This window comes from Amphiprion ocellaris, chromosome 22 (assembly GCF_022539595.1).
Source record: "Amphiprion ocellaris isolate individual 3 ecotype Okinawa chromosome 22, ASM2253959v1, whole genome shotgun sequence".
Taxonomy (NCBI): domain Eukaryota; kingdom Metazoa; phylum Chordata; class Actinopteri; family Pomacentridae; genus Amphiprion; species Amphiprion ocellaris.
Genome location: NC_072787.1, coordinates 26,533,482 through 26,551,938, shown reverse-complemented (window position 1 = coordinate 26,551,938; position 18,457 = coordinate 26,533,482). Strand labels below are relative to the sequence as shown.

At 38.4% G+C, this 18,457-nt stretch overlaps 2 protein-coding genes across 13 annotated transcripts in view; both read right to left on the bottom strand.

The window, feature by feature from the left end:
* Positions 1 to 1,525: 1,525 nt before the first annotated feature.
* On the bottom strand, positions 1,526 to 12,346 carry eif5a (eukaryotic translation initiation factor 5A). Of its 3 annotated transcripts, none has more exons than XM_023292984.3 (5): positions 12,229 to 12,346; positions 7,920 to 8,106; positions 6,703 to 6,807; positions 3,819 to 3,950; positions 1,526 to 2,752 (listed from the first exon to the last, which is right to left on the bottom strand). In XM_023292984.3, exons 2-5 carry the CDS (start codon positions 8,085 to 8,087, stop codon positions 2,687 to 2,689), a joined length of 471 nt encoding a protein of 156 aa, XP_023148752.1. In that variant the 5' UTR covers positions 8,088 to 8,106; positions 12,229 to 12,346; the 3' UTR covers positions 1,526 to 2,686. The 3 variants fall into 3 exon arrangements, with proteins under 3 accessions (XP_023148752.1, XP_023148750.1, XP_023148751.1); XM_023292982.1 differs by lacking the exon at positions 12,229 to 12,346 and adding an exon at positions 11,945 to 12,057; XM_023292983.1 differs by lacking the exon at positions 12,229 to 12,346 and adding an exon at positions 11,809 to 11,855.
* Positions 12,347 to 15,928: 3,582 nt separating this feature from the next.
* Positions 15,929 to 18,457, bottom strand: part of tnikb (TRAF2 and NCK interacting kinase b) — a 68,485-nt gene continuing 65,956 nt past the window's right edge. For all 10 annotated transcript variants that reach the window (XM_035958520.2, XM_035958509.2, XM_055007216.1 and 7 more), the window contains one exon: positions 15,929 to 18,350. In XM_035958520.2, coding sequence (XP_035814413.1) covers positions 18,267 to 18,350 — 84 coding nt within the window. In that variant the 3' untranslated portion in view covers positions 15,929 to 18,266. The remainder of the gene's footprint in view (positions 18,351 to 18,457) is intronic.

Sequence of the window (18,457 nt, the reverse complement as noted above, 5' to 3'; positions counted from 1 at the left end):
CCACACAAAGAGGAAATAAAAGCGTCTGGATGAGTCAGAGGAGCCATGGCTCAGCGATCAGAAATGCAGCAGCTCGGTGATTCATGTTCAGTTTGAGGCGTTCCCACTGACTTCAAACTCAAAAACAACACGAGATGCTCCGGTTTTACAGGACAGGACGATAAAAGGAGCCTCTGAGGAACCTAAGACACCGAAAAATAGTATAAAACAAAAGATAACACACAGAGAAAGACAAAGAGATCCAGGAAACCCTCGGATCTGCTGGGTTTTCATGTATATTTTAATTTTTAGCCTCCACATGAACGATAGTCAAGCAATTCACAAATTTTGTGTGAAATCCGTTCCAGTATTTCAATTAAACCGAAATATTTCACTTTTATGTGCAAGAAGTCGATGAAATGTGCAGTATTTCATTTTTTTAGGTGTGATATTCAAATTTTTATGTTCAATATTTCATTATCATGTGTAAAATTCCCTCAGTATCATTTCCAGTATTCTATTCAGGTCATATTTTATCTTATTTTCTGTAATATTTTTAGTAATTTATTGCAAATGTATGTTATTGCTTTTCTACTTTTTAAGACACTGCATTTTGATAAATTTAATGTCATTTTGTTTTTCTGGCAAAAAGAACCTCATTCAGGATTAAAATAGTTGAAGTTGTATTTGTGGTCCGACTTACGTTGGAGTTTCGTTCCTATGGCCCGACGTAAGTCAATTTTCTCCGTATGTCAGAACTCCATCAGAAGAGTCTGACTTGTGCTTGGGAGCCATAATGAAGAGCAAATAGCGAATGTAGCACAATCCAAGGTGGTGTACAACCGGAGAATGGAAACAAAGCCGTCTTATAGCCGCGTGACGACGTATTCATGCACTCCGCTCGCCAACTAGTTCCTCTGACAGTTCCGACGTAACGCCGTAGGTCGAGGACGTCGTAAACTGAGGACCTCCTGTACTTCCCGTGGCTGGGGACCACCACTGTAGAGGATCGAGAGTCGAGAAAAGAATTTTAATGGATACATTTTTTAGTAATGCATCATATGCAGTAGGTTCTCGGTTTATGACGTCAACTTACGGCGTTTCATGGTTATGTTGCCATCTCCCATCAATTCATAAAGTCTTGTTTCATCATTCTGACGTATGGCGTTTGTGACGTTAAAACTAATTTGTTGTAGGAACTAGTTGGCGAGCGGAGCGGACGAATAGGTTGTCACGCAGCTATAAGACGGCTTTGTTTACATTCTCTGGATGTCACACTATGCGAGTTCCAACTTAAGGCAAAAATCGAGTTGCATCGTGTCGTAGGAACAGAAATTCCGATCTAAGTCAAGGGCCCCCAGCAGTTTTTTTTACCTTTTTACTTTTTAAAAAAATTTTATGGAATTTTGCTGTTCTGAACAGAAATTCCTTCAAGATTGATCAAATTTTGCCTTTTTGTCCCATAAATATATTTTAGACGGCATCTGACTGACTATAGCTGGGAACGTCCTAAATGTTTGGTTCAGAGACAGAAAACCAGACACCGTTTGCAATTTTTGTCCATTTGTTTCATCGTTTTATTTTGCCATCTCCAGTCAGGTGACAAAGGCCTCGAGTGAACAAAAAAGTTTGCAACTCTACCACCCTCCCCAACCCGATCGAGTCCCTCGAAAAGAAAACACACACCTCACTGCAAACCGCCTCGCGCATTTCGGAGGCCCACACCGCTACACACTCTCTCTCTCTCTCGAAAAAACGAAACACAACTCTCCTTTTTGTTTTGGGGGATGACGGCCGGGGGCGTCCAGCGGGGCGAGAGGACCCTCGACGCCCCTCCAACTTCTACACAGACAAGAGACTGGCATCACGAGGGTTAAATCACTGAAGTTTGTTTCTGTTCTTCTTGAAAATTGGGGGGCAAAGTGGTGGGGGTGGGGGGTAGAAAAAAAGAAAAAAAAAAACAAAATCTCTTTTCTTGGGTTTTTAGAGCTTTGACATGCTGGGGTGGACCTCAAGTGCTCGTAAGTGCTAGCCGACGCCACCACCAATCCCACGGACCTCGTCGCACCCAGAAATCCACTCGGGAACCAGAGGAAAGGCCATGCCGGAAAGCTGTATGGCTGCTAGAGGGCCGACCTAAACCAGATTCACTATCTGCAGGGGATGAACCCTCCCCCTCCCGCTGCTTTAACAACTCAAAAACTCCCCTCCCCGCTCCCCTTCCCCTCTAAAAGGCTTTAGACCTGCTATATTCAATCTAAAGAATATAAAAAATAATCATACAAAAGCTGAATCCCCGGTGTTATTTCAACATTCAGGAATGTGAGTGGCAAAACCAACACTTTGAAGGCAAAATAAGCAGGAATGAGCAACCGATCGCTATGTGTGTGTTTTTTTGAAGTCGTTTTTATATAAAGTAGATTGTTACCAAACAGAACCTCAGTGATCAGGCAGAGGACCACGCAGCGAGCTGCAGTGGAACATTCCCAACAGCAAATGGAACAGAGAAAAGAAATTAAAAAGAAAACGGGGTGGGGACGGGGGGGAGGGAGGAGGAAAATAAAAAGATCAATGATGAGAGAAATCACAACAGAATGATTTGAGGTTGTCTGTGAAGGCCGACGCTTTGGTGACAGAACCAATGACAATGCAAAGAGACTGGTTGTGGGTGGTGCTTGTTGCCCGGGCAGCAAAGTCCGTCGTCTCCCTATTTGCTGGCCAGGACCTTGGTAGCGACAGCACATTCCTCCCCCATGGCAGAAATCACGGTGACCTGTGGGCGACACGCAACGTGCTCGAGTCAATCATGTGAAATTCAACACGGAGCTCCTGCTGCTCTAAATCTGGACGCACAGTCCGTCTAAAAGTGCAAATTCATCGACTTCCAACTGTTAAATGGTAAAGAAAACTGAAAAAGTTGCAGATAAGGTGACTTTTGGTCAGTTGTTCTTCTTTAAATAGTGTTTTTGTGGCGTCTGACTTATTAAAATCCTTCTTAAATAACCTTTACCTCCTTAGAACCATCACAGGAGCTCAAAGCTCCAACCGATGTTTAATTTCTGAACCTCACAACTCATTTTATCAACTCTATCGGCTCACTTGTGTTCTTTTCAGTGAAGTTTTCATCACTCTGAGTCAGAAACTGAAGTTTACAAACATTAATCTGCAGCTTTTAGCTTTTTCTGACTAGAATTTATTCACTTATAGTGGTTCTAAAGTACAGAATGATGACAAAACAGCTTCATTAACGTGTTTAAATCTGCTGGTTATCGACTCCAGCTGCTCTATTAGTTCTTCTGTTGATTATTTAACTAATCCAGTAGTTAAAAAGTTGTTTCCAGTCACATTAATCCATTTAAAATCAACTCTATAACAGTTAAACATGGAAAATTAAACATTTAGTGGAGTTTTAACTGTCTGACAGGTGGAAATGTGACGATATTCTAATAAAAAAAAACATGTTTATTATAAAAAATTATCAGCTGCAGCTTTTAAAAACCAAATTAAATGAGCAGAAATTCAGATGTTCCTAGTTTGGGATTCACGTTTTCTGACTAAAATAGATTATTATTTTTTTTTTTTTTTACAACCATTTGGTTCCATTCAGAATCTTTTTTTTTGCATAAAAATCAAAGTACTGGACATAAATATTGGGCCATTAGTGGAGAAATAGACTGAAAGTTGATGAAAGAAGATTTTAAAGACAAAAAGGTTCATTGAAAACACTTCAGCTGAAGGAAACCCTCATAAATGTGCATTAAAACCACTCAGATGGCACCAAGTTAACCAGATAATTCATGAATTCCATCGACTTCCTGCCTCTGAAGGAGAAAACTCACCATAAATTCGTCGCCCGCCTCGAACTTTGTCTCGATTTCCCTGCCAACGTCGTTGTCAGGGACGCGGAGGTCCTCTCTGATGTCTCCGTTGTCGCTCATCAAGGACATGTAGCCCTCGTTGATGTTGACCAGCTGCAGGGGAAAAACAAAAATAAAAACGTTTACACAACAATCTGAGGGACTCTGCTTCCAAACCCTTCAAATGCATAACATACAGTGTTTATTTGTGGTTTAAGAAGCGTTACGAAGCCGGAGCTTCAAGGAGAAAGGGACAAACAGGACTTGAAAATGCATGAAATATCTTCAAACTTTCATAAACTACGAGTAAAAACGAACTATTTACCATCTTCAGTTGATTTCTACACTTGTAAAATGATTTTTTCTTAAAAAAACAAAACAAAAAAAAAAACTGGTGAAAGACAACCGGAAAATCTGCTTTTTAAAAAAATCTGTATTTATGGTATTTTTGTGTTTTTCTTCACAAGTTAATTTGATTTTTAGTGCTTTAAACCCGCCAGGCCTCATGTGTCTTGATAGAAAACCACAAAAGACGTAAAACATGCAATTTATTTTTTGGACACGAAAATTCTTTTTTTTTTAAAATTTCCTCTTAAAATAAAAAAACTGCACACAATGGAGAATAAATCGAGTGTTTTGCTTCCTTTTATAGTTAAATTGTTGCACAGATACACAGTTTGTGATGCTAAAAACAGGAAACCTTTAAATTTGAGGTGGAAATTAGTCGTTTTTTGTATAAAAATCAAAATACGCCCATAAATCCTGGGTCATTAGTGGAGAAACAGCTTGAAAGTTGGTCAAAGAAGATTTTGAAGACGAGGCATTTCTGTAAAAAAGTGGAAAAATGCACGTAAATATATTTGCTGTGTTTTGGAACGTTTTTGCTCATGTTTGGAAACTTTCTGAACATGAAACCTGTTTGATGTGGAGAGGAAATAAAAAAACTGCACATGTAATGAAGAATTAATCGAATGTTTTGCTTCCTTTTATAGTTAAATGGTTGCACAGATAGTTTATGATGATATAAACAGGAAATCTTTATATCAGAGGTGGAAATTAGTCATTTTTTTTTATATTAAAATCAAAATACCGCCCATAAATCTTGGGTCATTTGAAGGGAAACAGATTGAAAGTTGGTGAAAGAAGATTTTAAAGATGAAAAGGTTAATTTAAAATGCTTCAGCTAAAAGTAAACCCTCATAAATCTGCACTAAAAACCACTCAGATGTCACCAGATAACTCATGAAGGCTTGACTTTTAGCTGATAATATTTACTGGCGTTTCTTCTTGTCTGTTGTTGAGTTTGAGCGGATCAATAATTCACCTGCTGACTCATGCCGGCTCCTCGCCCTCATTTGCTGTTTATCTTCTTTCATATAAAGACTCAGAGATGCTCAGAAACAGGAAACACGAGTCGATTAAAGCCCAAAGTCTCGGCCTGGTGTGACGTCGGGGGATATTTAAGGAAGAACCTGACGTGAGGAGAAACTGCAGGTGGCTCTGAGAAACTAAAAGTCCAAAAACACACCTGATCCTGCTCCTGGAACGATGGTTTGACGTTTTACAATCAGCTGAGCTAACAGGTTAGCATATAAAGGCTGCAGCAGCTCAGGTCAGGAGGAGGAAACTCTAAAATATCCTCAAATAGAGATAGAAATGTACATCTGCTGCTGAACGTCAACGCAACCCAATACAAACTGTTTATTCTAACACAAGGGTGTCCAACATGCGGCATGTGGGCCAAAAGCGGTCCTCAAAGTGTAAAAGTTACAGAGAAGACATTAACTACAGATTGTAAATTAGTAAAACTATAAATTGAAAATCATTTCTACACTGTGACAAGTTGTTTTGATCAGAAAGTAAAACATTAGATTGTTCTTTTGTCGTTTTACGTCTCATTTTTGTAATATTGTGTCTTGTTTTTGTTGTTTTTTGTCTTTTTAAAGTAAAATACTACATCATTCAGTTCCAGATGACTAAATGTTGTGTTCCTTTGTAGATCTGTTAGTTGTAATGTGGAAATGATAAACTGAGAAATAATGTTGTTGAAACTGAATTTATTTTTCTCAACAAATTCCAGGTTGTTCATGATGTTTTAATGTGAACATTTTCAGAATGTATTTTTTTGCACTAAAATAAAGAAAACATGTGGAGTTGTGGTTATTTATTGGTTATTATGGGATGATTTTACCGGTCACTAGAGATCAAACTGGGCTGAACTAAAATGACTTTGCCAGCCCTGTTAGCACGACCACTTATAGCAGATTTAGTTTGTGGTTTGAGCTGCTAACCAACTATAAAAAAAAAACCCCAAAAGCCAAAACTCTTGAGTATTTTCTGGTTTTGTTGACAGTCAGTTCACTAGAGAGTAAAGAAAACACGACTGCTTGTTTGATTTTACCAGTTAAACAGTGAAAAAGGTGATTTTTGATGCTTTTATCTGCATCTTTACTCGGTAAATTGACATCTTTCAAAGAAACAAGACATTCGAGGACGATATTTTGGGCGATTTTTCACAGTTTTCTAACATTTTACACACCAAATAACTAATCTAATCATGATAATAATTGATAATTGTGAAATAAACATCCACTAACTGAGGATGTTTCTGCTTTACCTCCACACATTTTAACGCTGCCTCTCTGAGCCGGTTATAACTAAACTAAGTCCAAGTCTGGGGAATATTTTCAGCTGCTGTGAGTCACTATTTGAGGCAATAAGTGGAAACAAACACGCCGTCACTGTTTCCGTTTCTGTCGCCGAGCTTTTAAACAAATTGCAGCACATGACGGCGGTCACATGTGGCTTCTAACCGAGTTACCAGCCGAGTGCTTCTCACTGCAAAGTTCCAGAGATGTCTGCATACCTGATAGTCTATCCTCTTGATGGAGGGAACATCCATGTTGTGGGTGGAGGGGCACATATCTTCATACTTCTTGTTGGTGAAGATATCGATGCCGACCAGGTTGACCTGCAGGGAAACGAAAGAAAACTGACATGAAACAGACAGCAACGTGCGACTAAAGACAGCAAATCTACCACCAGCGAGGCTTTTAGTTCCAAAATTTGATGTTAAAACAGAATTTTATTCATTTTAATGTGTTAAATTAGTATCTAGAAGGCAGGTAGAGAGGGATTCTATGAGGAAAAAGTGCAGCATTTTGTGATTTTTGCACATTTTCAGACACTAAATAAGCGCTGACGGCTTCAAAAAGCCTTTATCTTTGGTTTTTCCCCCACATTTACTGCGACCAAAGTGCACGTGGTGTTTAAAGAAAAAGATAAGACTGCAGTAAAAGCTTGGATCAGGCTGCTGTGAAACCTGAGATCTGAGCTTCACGTCTCTGCCAGATGACGTCAGGTTAGTTCCCCTCAGAAAGACCCGTTTCAAACTCACAACGCTGCTCACAAGTTTACACACCCGGACAAAAATCTGTCAAATATCAGACATTTTTCATTTTTAGAAAATATGCTAGAGCATTGAAAAACTTTCCTTTCCTTTAGGGTAAGTTTTTAGAATTCAGATTTAACCCTCGTGTCGTCCTGTGGGTCAAACTGACCCGTTTTAACGTTTGAAAATGTGGAAAATAATAATATATTCACAGTGAAACTACTTATGTCCACATTTTCAGGAAATTTTTGAACATTTTTTTGGCGAAAAAAAGAAATGTTCAAGAAAAAATTACAAGTTTCACTGATGTATATATAATCATTGTAGATATTTTTAGGATTTTTTGAAAGATTTTTACTCATTTTTGGAAAATATTTGCCAATCATTTTAAATGAATTTTTTAAGGGAAACTTTTAAGTAATTATTATCTTTAAAATGTTCAAAATCTGATATAAAGTGAAAAATAAACATATTTCAAACATGAAATCTTTCTTGTGTGGACAAAAATGTAATACAAACAATAATACAAATGATTAATTCTAACCAAAATGACAAAAAAATGGTATAAAAGACACATTCATTCTAATAAGGGTCATTGTTGACCCACTTATGTCAGTGTGTACGGTCCAATCACAAAGACATATTTTACTGATCCCGAACTTATGAAGCGGGGTATCGGAGGACGAGTCTACCTTGGCATGTCCGTGCTTGCCGGTCTTGGAGGTGGACATCTCCACGATTTTGCAGGGACGTCCCTTCAGCACCACGTAGCCGTTCTTGCGCAGGGCGGAGCACTGCATGGGGTAGGTGGCGGAGGCACCAGACTCGCCAGTCTGGAAGTCAAGATCGGGATCTGCCATGGTGCGATGGGTCGGGGCGCTGCAGAGACAGTCAGACGTCAATGAACCGGCCAGAAAGTCTGAAGAAAAGTCACAAAAACAAAGCCCACGCTCTACTCCTATTAATGCTAAACACTACACCAGCTTGCTGTTACAGCGTTTTCATGAGAATTCCTTTAAAATAACCTACACTTCTCAGCTAAATCCTAAATTAATTATTGTCCGAAATGACTTGAAATCTGTCCAAAATTATCTGATTTTTTCCAAGAGGACTGTCAATTCATCCCAATGGAGTTACAAACATTTCAAACTGTCTAAAATGACCTAAAAATTGGCCACAATGACTTTAAACTTGTCTTGATAGTTAAGACAGTCCTAAACGGTTCTAAAATTGTGCAAAATGTGTTACAGCTTGTCCAAAATTAGTTAAGATTTGTGCAATAGGGCTAGAAAACTGTCTGAAATGACATGTTAAAGATTGACCAACAGGACTCACAATTTGTCCTAAAGGCGCCAAAACTATACAAAGTTTGTTAGAATTTATCCAAAATAAGTTTAAAATAGTTAGAAACTGTCCAAAACTGGCTTCACACTGTCCAAAAGGACTCAATATTGGCCAAAATGACTTTGTTTAAAATTGACCAACTACAGCTACAAACGGTCCAAAATTTGTCCAAAGGAAGCAAAAATGGTCCAGAATGACTTGAAACTTGTCTAGATCGTTAAAATTAGTCAAAACTGGTTCCAGTGTTTCACTAAATATAATAAATGTGAAATACTACAAAACAAGGAAAATCTGGATGACAACTTGTAAGATTGATCCAATTCTAAAACAAGAAAAGCACTCAGAGTGTGTAGTACTCTACAAGCTGCTCAGGCGCTGTGTGGTTTCATACGGATCACATCTTGACAAAATTTGTGGCTGAAATCATGGGAATATAGAATGTGTCCATTTAATATAGATGTACCCACAAACTAAATGACCCTGTACTGACCACGGCCGTGTGTTATACATGTGTACTTTATGTACAGATACCAAATCGTGTGACCTAAATATGTAGCAGGCAGCAGGAATTGATGTTTAACTAGTTTTTAACAGTTCTGAAACCAAACAACCGATCCGTTGAATCCTTGACGCAAATTCTACGATGAAAACAGCCGGTTGCAGGACGTTTTGTAGTTAAAACTTCGTCAAAACCTCGAGCGAAATCCGCTAAAAACGCCTAAATCCCACCCAAGTCCCCAGTTTTAATGTTTTTTTGTTGTTTCATGGGTCAAAAATGAAATATCTACTTTTAAAAATCTAACCAATTCTAGTTAATTAAACAGTTTTTAACAGTTACAACCGACTTTAGCTGCTTGTAGATTTTACCGAGTCCCAAAGTGAACTCTGCTACTTTTAATATCAGGACATTTGGATAAAAATGTAAAGTTTAGTCGTTGTTTTGCAAATTCAATTCAGTCAGATGTCTCGTCACGAAGAGATAATCTGCTAAAAACTAAATTTCCATGAATAAAAATGTCTCCAGCGGCTTTTGAGTCAAACACCTATTCAAATGTTCAATTTTGTCCATTTAAGTTCCAGTTAAGCGTATAATTGTGACTAAAGTTACTAGTTAATAACCAGACATGACATTTACATTACAGGTTAAATATGTTGAAGCTGTATGTGTCTCATACTTCATCTATATTTGGAAACTAGGCCATAATTAATCCTAAGAGCTCCTATTTTTTTTATTTTTTAAGACTTTTCACCTCTCATCTCACGTACCGCGACCTGGATGACTGACAATCTACACAAACACTGTAATTGATGAGTTTCATGCATAAATTATAACAATAATCTCCAATACAAGCTATAATCGTTCTAATATAATCCTGATGAATGAGAAAGTTGTCCAGACTCCATGGAAGTGTCTTCCTGCTTTGTTTGACCAAAACCCCCAAAGATATTCACTTTAATACCAAATAAAGCAGATTGTGGTTAAATTACAGGAATAAATTAGTCATTTATAGCTGAAAAATGCCAATTAGGAGGAAATCAAATCCATGTAGAGCAGAGAAATCTTTGCACGTTGTGTTTGTACAATTACTTAAGCGACAGATGTAAAGCTGCTGAAACAAGTTCTGAGATTTAACGAGGATTAGTGAGGGATGTTTACATAAAGGCGAGTAAAAGGTAACACATGTCAGCGAGACATACACAATAAAGCCGAAGTTTTAAAGTGCATAAATTGGTCCTTTCAAGCTATTTTATCAGGTAAAAACACCTGGATTGGATGTAATTTAGGTCAAAAAGCAGGTAGAGTGACAGATAATCTGTTTAACACACATTTAATCAGCTACATACAAAAAACTGAGCAGCACAGTCACTTTTTGGTGGCTTTAAAGTGCAATATTATAAATTTAGAAGCTACTTTAACAGGTAAAAACACTTGTAATGGTTGCAACTTATGTCAGAAGGCATATAACGTGACAGATGATTTGTTTATGACTATATGACTGACATAATCAGCTATAAACAGTATAGAGGCTGTAACAAGCAACACAGCCACGTTTTGGCTGACTCAAAGTGCATTATTTAGAATTCAAAAGCTATTTTAACAGGTAAAAACACCTGGACTGGTTGTAATTTAGGTCACAAAGCAGGTAAAGTGACACAGATAATCAGCTGTGTACAGTATAGAGCTGTAAAAAGCAGCACAGACACTTTGCGGCTGATTTAAAGTGCACTATTTTGCATTTAAAAGTTTTTTAACAGCTTAAAACACCTGGACTGGTTACAGTTTAGGGTACAGAGCTGGTAACGTGACACATTATTTGTTTATGGCTGTTTGACCCACATATAATTAGCTACGTACAATAAAATGGGCGTCAGAGCCTTAACAAGCCGCAGTCACATTTTGGCTGATTTAAAGTGCATTATTTCAAATTTAGAAGCTATTTTAACAGCTAAAAACACCTGGATTGGCTGTAACTTAGGTCACAGAGCAGGTAAACTGACACATATTACTTGTTTAACACACATAAAATCAGCTACGTACAATAAACGGAGCATCAGAGCTGAAACAAGCAGCATAATCGGTTTGTGCCTGCATTATTTGGTCTTTTAAAGCTATTTCAACAGGTAAATACACCTGAATTGGCTCTAATTGGGGCCCCCAGAGCAGGAAAAAAGTGCCATAGATGATTTGTTTACGGCTGTTTGACCCACATATGATCAGCTAGGTACAGTAAAGAGCACTGACAGGCAGATCGGTGGGTTTTTGGCAGACCTCCGGGCTCCTCCGGTGTGAGTAATAAATAGAAACGTGGAGGCTCGGACCGACCGGCCGCTCCAACACGAGGCTGGGCGGCTGCGACACTCCACATCCCCCAGTCTGTTCTTATCTCAACCGCTGCGTCTGTTAGCAAAACACCGCCTCGAACCGACCTAACGTCACATAACCGTTAAGTTACCGGACAAAACGGGCTCCCGGTGCGGATTAACGGGCTAATTTTCTACACTTTAGCTTCAACATGTTAGCCGGCCTCGCGCTCACTGGAGCAGCAGTTAACGGTTAGACTCGGCGATAACGCGACACCCGTTAAAATTAGCCGAAGTTAGCGCGGATGCTTCGGTTTAAAACGACATGTCGGCTATATTTAGATCGTCTTACGGTACCGGGAGGTTTCCGAGAGGCCAACCGGGGCAGCCGCCGCTCCACAAACATCGTTATGCGACTGCTAATGCAATGCTAACCGTGCTAGCCGTCCATTCAGCTCCGTCCACATACAAAGATTGACACTCAGTCGACAACGGCCGGTGAAGGGGCCGTTATTTCGCACCGATCGTCAACACAAAGTGGTCGGGCGACGAGTGCGGGGCGGATTTTTACCGGGTACCGACGCTAGCGCGGAGGATGACAAGCGACTTCCACCGACCGCGCCGCAGAAGGCCGCATGTCCCTTTGATTGAGCCTGATACTCCGAACATGGACCCCCACACCCTGCCCCGCCGCCGAGCACATCCACCGGGAAACCGCACAACTATTTCTCCGGCCCGTCAAACCGATACACGGCTACTTTTAGTACCTCTCAATCCGCAATCGACGCACTTAAAAACCGATAAAGTCCTCCGTTTATCCCCCCGAGGCAGAAACACGCGCCATGCCACACTTACCTTCCAAGAAAAAGAGGACCGAGAGTGCGCAGGCGCGGCCAACTTTACTGCAGCAGCGTAGAGGAAGCAGGAGGGGGCGGGGCGTTTATGTGTTCCGGGAGGGCAGAAAGGGATGCCAGGTTGGAGGCCGACATGGCAACCCGGCCACAGCCACAGAGACTGTGAAGGGATGCCAGGTTGGAGGTAGACATGGCAACCCGGCACCTGCCGAAGACATCACTCTGTATCCGTGCAGGCTTTTGTTTCCGTCTTTTGGCTGCCGGTTCTGGATCAGCCGGGCATTTTGAGGCAATTTAAGGAAATTTTAGCTCAATTTGAATATTTTTTTTTCTTTTTTTATATTTTAAATACTTTTATTTCATCTTAAAAACCTTTTAACTAGCTTTGGCCCTTTTTTTTTTTTGGAAAAACTAATTTTCAGTGAGTTCAGGAAAATTTGAAATAAATTTGGACACTTTCACGTAATTTAAAACACATTTTACTTCATTCTGGACAATATTTGAATAATTTTGGACAGATTTAACTATCTGAACAAGCTTTAAGTCATTTTGGACATTTTTTTAACCAACTGTGATCAAATATTTACTCATTCTTGACATATTTTATATATATATATATATATATATATATATATATATATATATATATATATATATATATATATATATATATATATATATATATATATATATATATATATATATACTCAGTTGAGACAATTTGATTATTTTGGACACTTTTATGTCCTCTTATACACATTTACTTCATTCTGGACAATATCTAAGTAATGTTGAACAAGTTTTAAGTCATTCTGGACAATTTTTACAAATTTTTGATATTTTATTTATTTATTATTTTTTGTTTTTCTGTTTCTGGACAAGTCATTCTGTATTATTTATTTACGTATTTCACAAATTTTGAGTCAGGCCAATTTTTTACTTTTATGTCATTTTAAACACAGCCACACAGACTGTGCAGGGATGCCAGGTTGGAGGCGGACATGGCAACCCGGCACCTACTGTAGACGTCAGGCTTTTGTTTCTGGATTAGTCCAGCATTTTGAGGCAATTTCAGGAAATTTTGTCTCAGATTGAAAAATTTTCGATTTGTTTGAACACTTTTATCTCATTTTAAAGACTTTTTTTAAAAATATAAATTCTCGATAACATCTGAAAAATTTGGAACAATTGTTTACTCCTTCCGGACAAGTTTAAAGTCATTCTGGACATTAAATTTTTTTTAGTAAGTTCGCAAAATTTTAACTCAATTTGAATATTTTACTTTTTTTTTAAACTTATTTTTGGACACTTTTATTTTAATTTTAATTAGATTTTACCTAATTCTGGACAATGTTTGAGTCATTTTGGACAGCTTAACTATCTGAACAAGTCTTAAGCAATTTTGGACATTTACTTTTAAATTTGATCTTTTTTTATATTTCTGAACAAGCTTAAGGTCATTTTGGACAATTAAAAATATATTAAGTATTTGAATCAGTTCAGACAAATCTGAACATTTTTAACTTATTTTGGACACTGCCATCTTTAGGTCATTTTGGACAATAAAAAAAACATGTTTTTTACACAGTTCAGACAAATTTGAACATTCTTGAACTCTTTTTGGACACTTATGTCATTCAAAACGCATTTTACTTATTTCTGGACAATATCTGCGTAATTTCAGACAGGTTGAACTATTCAAACTAATTTTAAGTCATTTTGGACAATTTTTAATGATTTTAAATCTTTTTTTTTTTTTTTACTGTTTCTGGACAAGTCATTTTGGACTTATTTTGAGTGAGTTTGGACAAATTTAGGCTCTAGAGGTCAATTGGCCATTTTTGACCACTTTTGATTGTACCTTTATATTTTACCTTAAAAACCGTTTACCTTGCCTTGCTTGGCGTCTTTTTTCCCAGCACAACCTAGCGTGTGATTTTACAATTATTTATTCATTTTGATATGGTGTATGAACACACTGGACCTAAAATTGCAAAAAAAAACCAAAAAAAAAAAAAACCAACAAGAACACCCCCCCAGAATCTGAGAGAAGGAAAAAGTTTGATTTTTTTTACTGCAGAAACCACACATGAAACTATTTACAAAATCATCAGGTGTTACAAAAAGATTTCACAGGAATTACTTGTGCCACTGCAAAAAACAGTTTCTGTTCCCCACAAGACAGAGAGGCACATCACAGACCTGACACTTCCAGGGCGTGTCTCTCCTCAGTTCGTCCACCAGGTGGCATCGTTTGCACCTCAGTCGGCCTTTGGTGGCTCTGTGACTTGCCTCCGGCACTTGGTTGATGGCCACAGGAACGTGGTTGGTTTTCCTGCTCTGGGGAGTGCCAGCGATGTCCACGTCACAGAGCTGACACACCAGCTACGTCACGCTGCTCAGCTCACGGTGCAAGATGCAGGCGTTCGTTGACGCAATGTCCAGAAAGTGCAGCAACAATGTCCTGTACCAGCGAGCCGTTCTTCTGTGGGCAGAGTAGTACTGGATGAGCTGGTCCGACAGGTCTACCCTGCCCATGTTCTTGTTGTAGGCCAGGACCAGCGTGGGACAGCGGATCCTTCTGGCAGTCCAGCATCCGTCTTTACCCTTCATCCTTCTCTTCACCATGTCACCTGAAAATGCATTGTGATTTTTCTGCGCAGGCGCATACGTCAACTCCAGCGGGTTAAAGCCATTTTGGACAACTTTTGATTTCTTTTCGAAAACTTTTGATTTCCTTTCGACAAGTTTTGAATCATTTGGCCAATTGTATGCTAATTTTGGACACATTTCAAGTCACTTTGGACCTCCTTTTCAATAATTTTAGTCAATGATAAATAAATTTCTGGACATTTTTAATTTTACATCCATGCAAATATTAAATGTTGGGTTTTTAAGTTTAAATTTAATTATTGTGATTAAAGTTTAGTTGATAATCACACTTCACATTTACATTTCAGTGTGTAACTGCATTATGTTTACGCTGTGTGGGTCTCACACTTGTTTATATTTGGAAACAAGGCTACAATTAATCCCAAAACCTGAACTAATTATCCATTCAAACTGATCAAAAGAATGTTTTTAACTACTTTTTAGTCAACACTGGACTGTTTTAAGTAATTGTGGACAAGTTTAAAGTAATTTTGGACAGTTTTCAGTCTTTTTGACATTCTGAAACTAACTTTGAACCTATTTTACACAATCTTTCACTACTTTTGGACAATTGGACAGTTTCAAGTCATTTTAGATCAAAGTAATTTTGGACAATTATAAATCCTGTTTTAATTATCCAGACAAGTTTGAAGTAATTGTGGACAGATCTAAAGTAATTCTCAATACTTACAAAGCCATTTGAAGTAATTGTGGACAGGTTTCAAGTATTTTGGAAAGTTTTCAGTCATTTATGGACATTGTCTAGCCAATTTCAGACTGTTTCAAGTCATTTTAGATCAATTTTAAGTCCTTTTGGACATTTTGAAACTAATTTTGAACCCATTATGCGCCTTTTTTTAGGTACTTTTGGACAAGTTTCAAGTAATTTTGTACAATTTTAAAGCTGTTTTAACTACATGGACAAATTAGAAGTAATTGTGTAAAGGTTTATTGGTGTTTTGGACAGTTTTTGGTCCCTTTTGGACAGGTGTTTGGACAGGTGTTTGGTGTAAATCAGGTGTGAAGAAGGACAGCGGGGCTGGGGTCGCTGCTGTACAAGGAGAGGACATTTATTGTAGAATTCCCAACATCACAGATGTGTGTTACCAGGTTTGAGGTTGTCTTTTCCAGTGATTCAGACGAGGTGGACACATACACCCACATGCATGTCGCACACCTGCACACACACACACACACACACCTGCACACACACACACACACACACACACACACACACACACACACACACACACACACACACACACACACACACACACACACACACACACACACACACCTGCTCGGCTACACACTCCGACACACACTCACACACGTTCACAGTCTTGATACGTACAAAAATTGAAATACAAATAATACCACAATAAAAACATTGTCTTGTCTTTTTTAGAAATCCTTATAACTATGTTCTCTATTCTGTAGAAAGACGGCTAAGCTTTAATAAGTGACTTTTTTTTGTCTTTCTCTAAAACGATCGGTAAGATATCATCGGAATAATGAAAGTTCTTACAGTATATATATCTTCTGCTCTATGGTTTGTGCCTCCTGACCTTTATTCACAGGGTGTGGATCATCCTGCACATGTAAAAGGCTTCAGCTGGCCTTAAATCAAACCTCCACCGCCAGACAAAACAAGATCCAGTAAAAGATGAGTCCAGTCATGAAGCTACGCTGTGCATAAAGGAACATTAAACGTGTGACTCTCTCCAGAAAACGCTTTCACTTTAACAGCTCAGTGTTGGGAGAAAAAGGAAAACAAAAAGCTTGGGGGTTTTTCCTAGAACCCTGCAGCGTATTGCCTCCGATCTACAGAACAGGTGGTTAAACATGCGAAGAAACTAAAAACAGAAAAAGGCAAAGAAAAGCATCATTTTTTTCTTCTTCTGCGTCCTCACCTGCTTCCGTCCATAACATCGAAGTGGGTATTTACAGGAAAACAGGAAGTAAAAACGCTCTAGTCTAGTGGTTCCATATCTACAAACTCCCAGTTTCATCTCCGGCTGCTTCAATCTCCAGTGTTCACACCGCCACGTTTCTGACTTTTCACCACCTTTTTTTAAAAAAATTTGCTACATCCGTCTAGAACACATCCGGCTAGCAGCAACAATCGAGGTCTGAATGTCAGGATCGTCGTCTGGGATTCATTAGCAGCTAGAAAACAGAAAATTAATTCTGTCAGAATCACAAGAATAATAAAACTCAGGTCAGGCGTGGTGCTCTGTGGAGGATCTGTAAGTCATTTCCAATTCAAGAACAAAAACTAACGTCATTTTGGGAAAAAAAAAAAAAGCAAAATTCAGTGGAGATTTTGAACAAAAAAAAATCGTTTTTTGTTTAATTCTTTAAAAAAAATAAGCAAAAAACAGGCCCGTATTGTTTTTTTTAAATTGTAAAAAATGTTTGGTTTAAAACCAAAAAAACAAAAAAATGGGTCCACTTTCTGTTTTGTTTATCACTGCAGGTGGAAAACAGAAACAATAAAATGGGCCCATTTTCAGTTTTTTTCATGGTTGGTTTAAGAAAATAAACCTCTAAAATGATCCTAATTTTCTGGGTTTTTTTAGGTTTCGGACAACAACAAAAAAGCAGAGATTGTTTTGTTTTCTTTTTTATACGTTTAATATGGAAAAATTGAAAATGTGTCCTGTTAAAAACAATCTGAATTTTCTGTCTGTTTTATAAATTTTTGGTTTAAAGCCACAACAAAAATGGCTTCAATACATTGAAGGTTTAAAACACAAAAATTTAAAAATGGACCCATTTTCTTTTTTTGTTGTTGTGTGTTTTAAACATAAAAGGGAAAACTGAGCCAATTTTCTGCTTTTTAAAGTCAAATATTGTTGGTTTAAAACAGAAAACTTTAAATATTCGTACATTTTTCCATCTTTTTTAACCCAGTTACTTCGTAGTTATTGGGTTTTCAGCTGTCTGCACTTGAATGCATCATTTCTTTGACCAGCTTGTTTTATTATTTTTTGGTTCACTGCAGATTTCACTACTTTTCTGTCTCGATTGTCAGATTTTACAGCCTCAGATCAGGAGATAAAAAGACCGACTTCCACATTCTGGAGGCTCCATATTCTCCAAACTTGTTCCTCCTGTTGTTGGATTGGTGATGAGTTCAAGTGTTTTTCTGGCTGATGCTACTGGTGTGAACGCGTCAGAAAGTCAGCGATGTGCTACTCAGAGCTCAGACGTGGAGGCTGAAGGCCGCTCGGCTCGTCCTGAAACGTCAGCAGGAAGTCCTGGAGGCAGCTGGATTCGTCCAGATGTTCATCAGCAGCTTGTTGTCGTTGTCCTCCACAAACACACATAAACACACAAACACACACACTCCGTCTGGCCTCCTGCTGTCCAGATGTTCCAGAGTTACCAGTTCATCATGGAGCTCCTGTTCAGGGTCATGAAGAAGACCTGGCTGCTGCCTCCAGAGCGAACCGAGGCGAAGAAAACCTGAAGGAGAAGAAGAAGAAGAAGAAGAAGGAGAAGGAGGAGAAGAAGAATTTAGCACAAGTTCACTCTGAGTTCATTTATTTATACTTTAGTTCACATTCATCAGC

Coding starts and splice junctions, on each gene's coding strand:
- eif5a (XM_023292982.1), bottom strand. CDS start 12,042: ATGTTCGGAGTATCAGGCTCAATCAAAGGGACATGCGGCCTTCTGCGG. Junction 8,107..11,944: donor CGCGCTAGCGTCGGTACCCG/GTAAAAATCCGC, acceptor CTGTCTCTGCAG/CGCCCCGACCCATCGCACCA. Junction 6,808..7,919: donor GCAAGCACGGACATGCCAAG/GTAGACTCGTCC, acceptor GTTTCCCTGCAG/GTCAACCTGGTCGGCATCGA.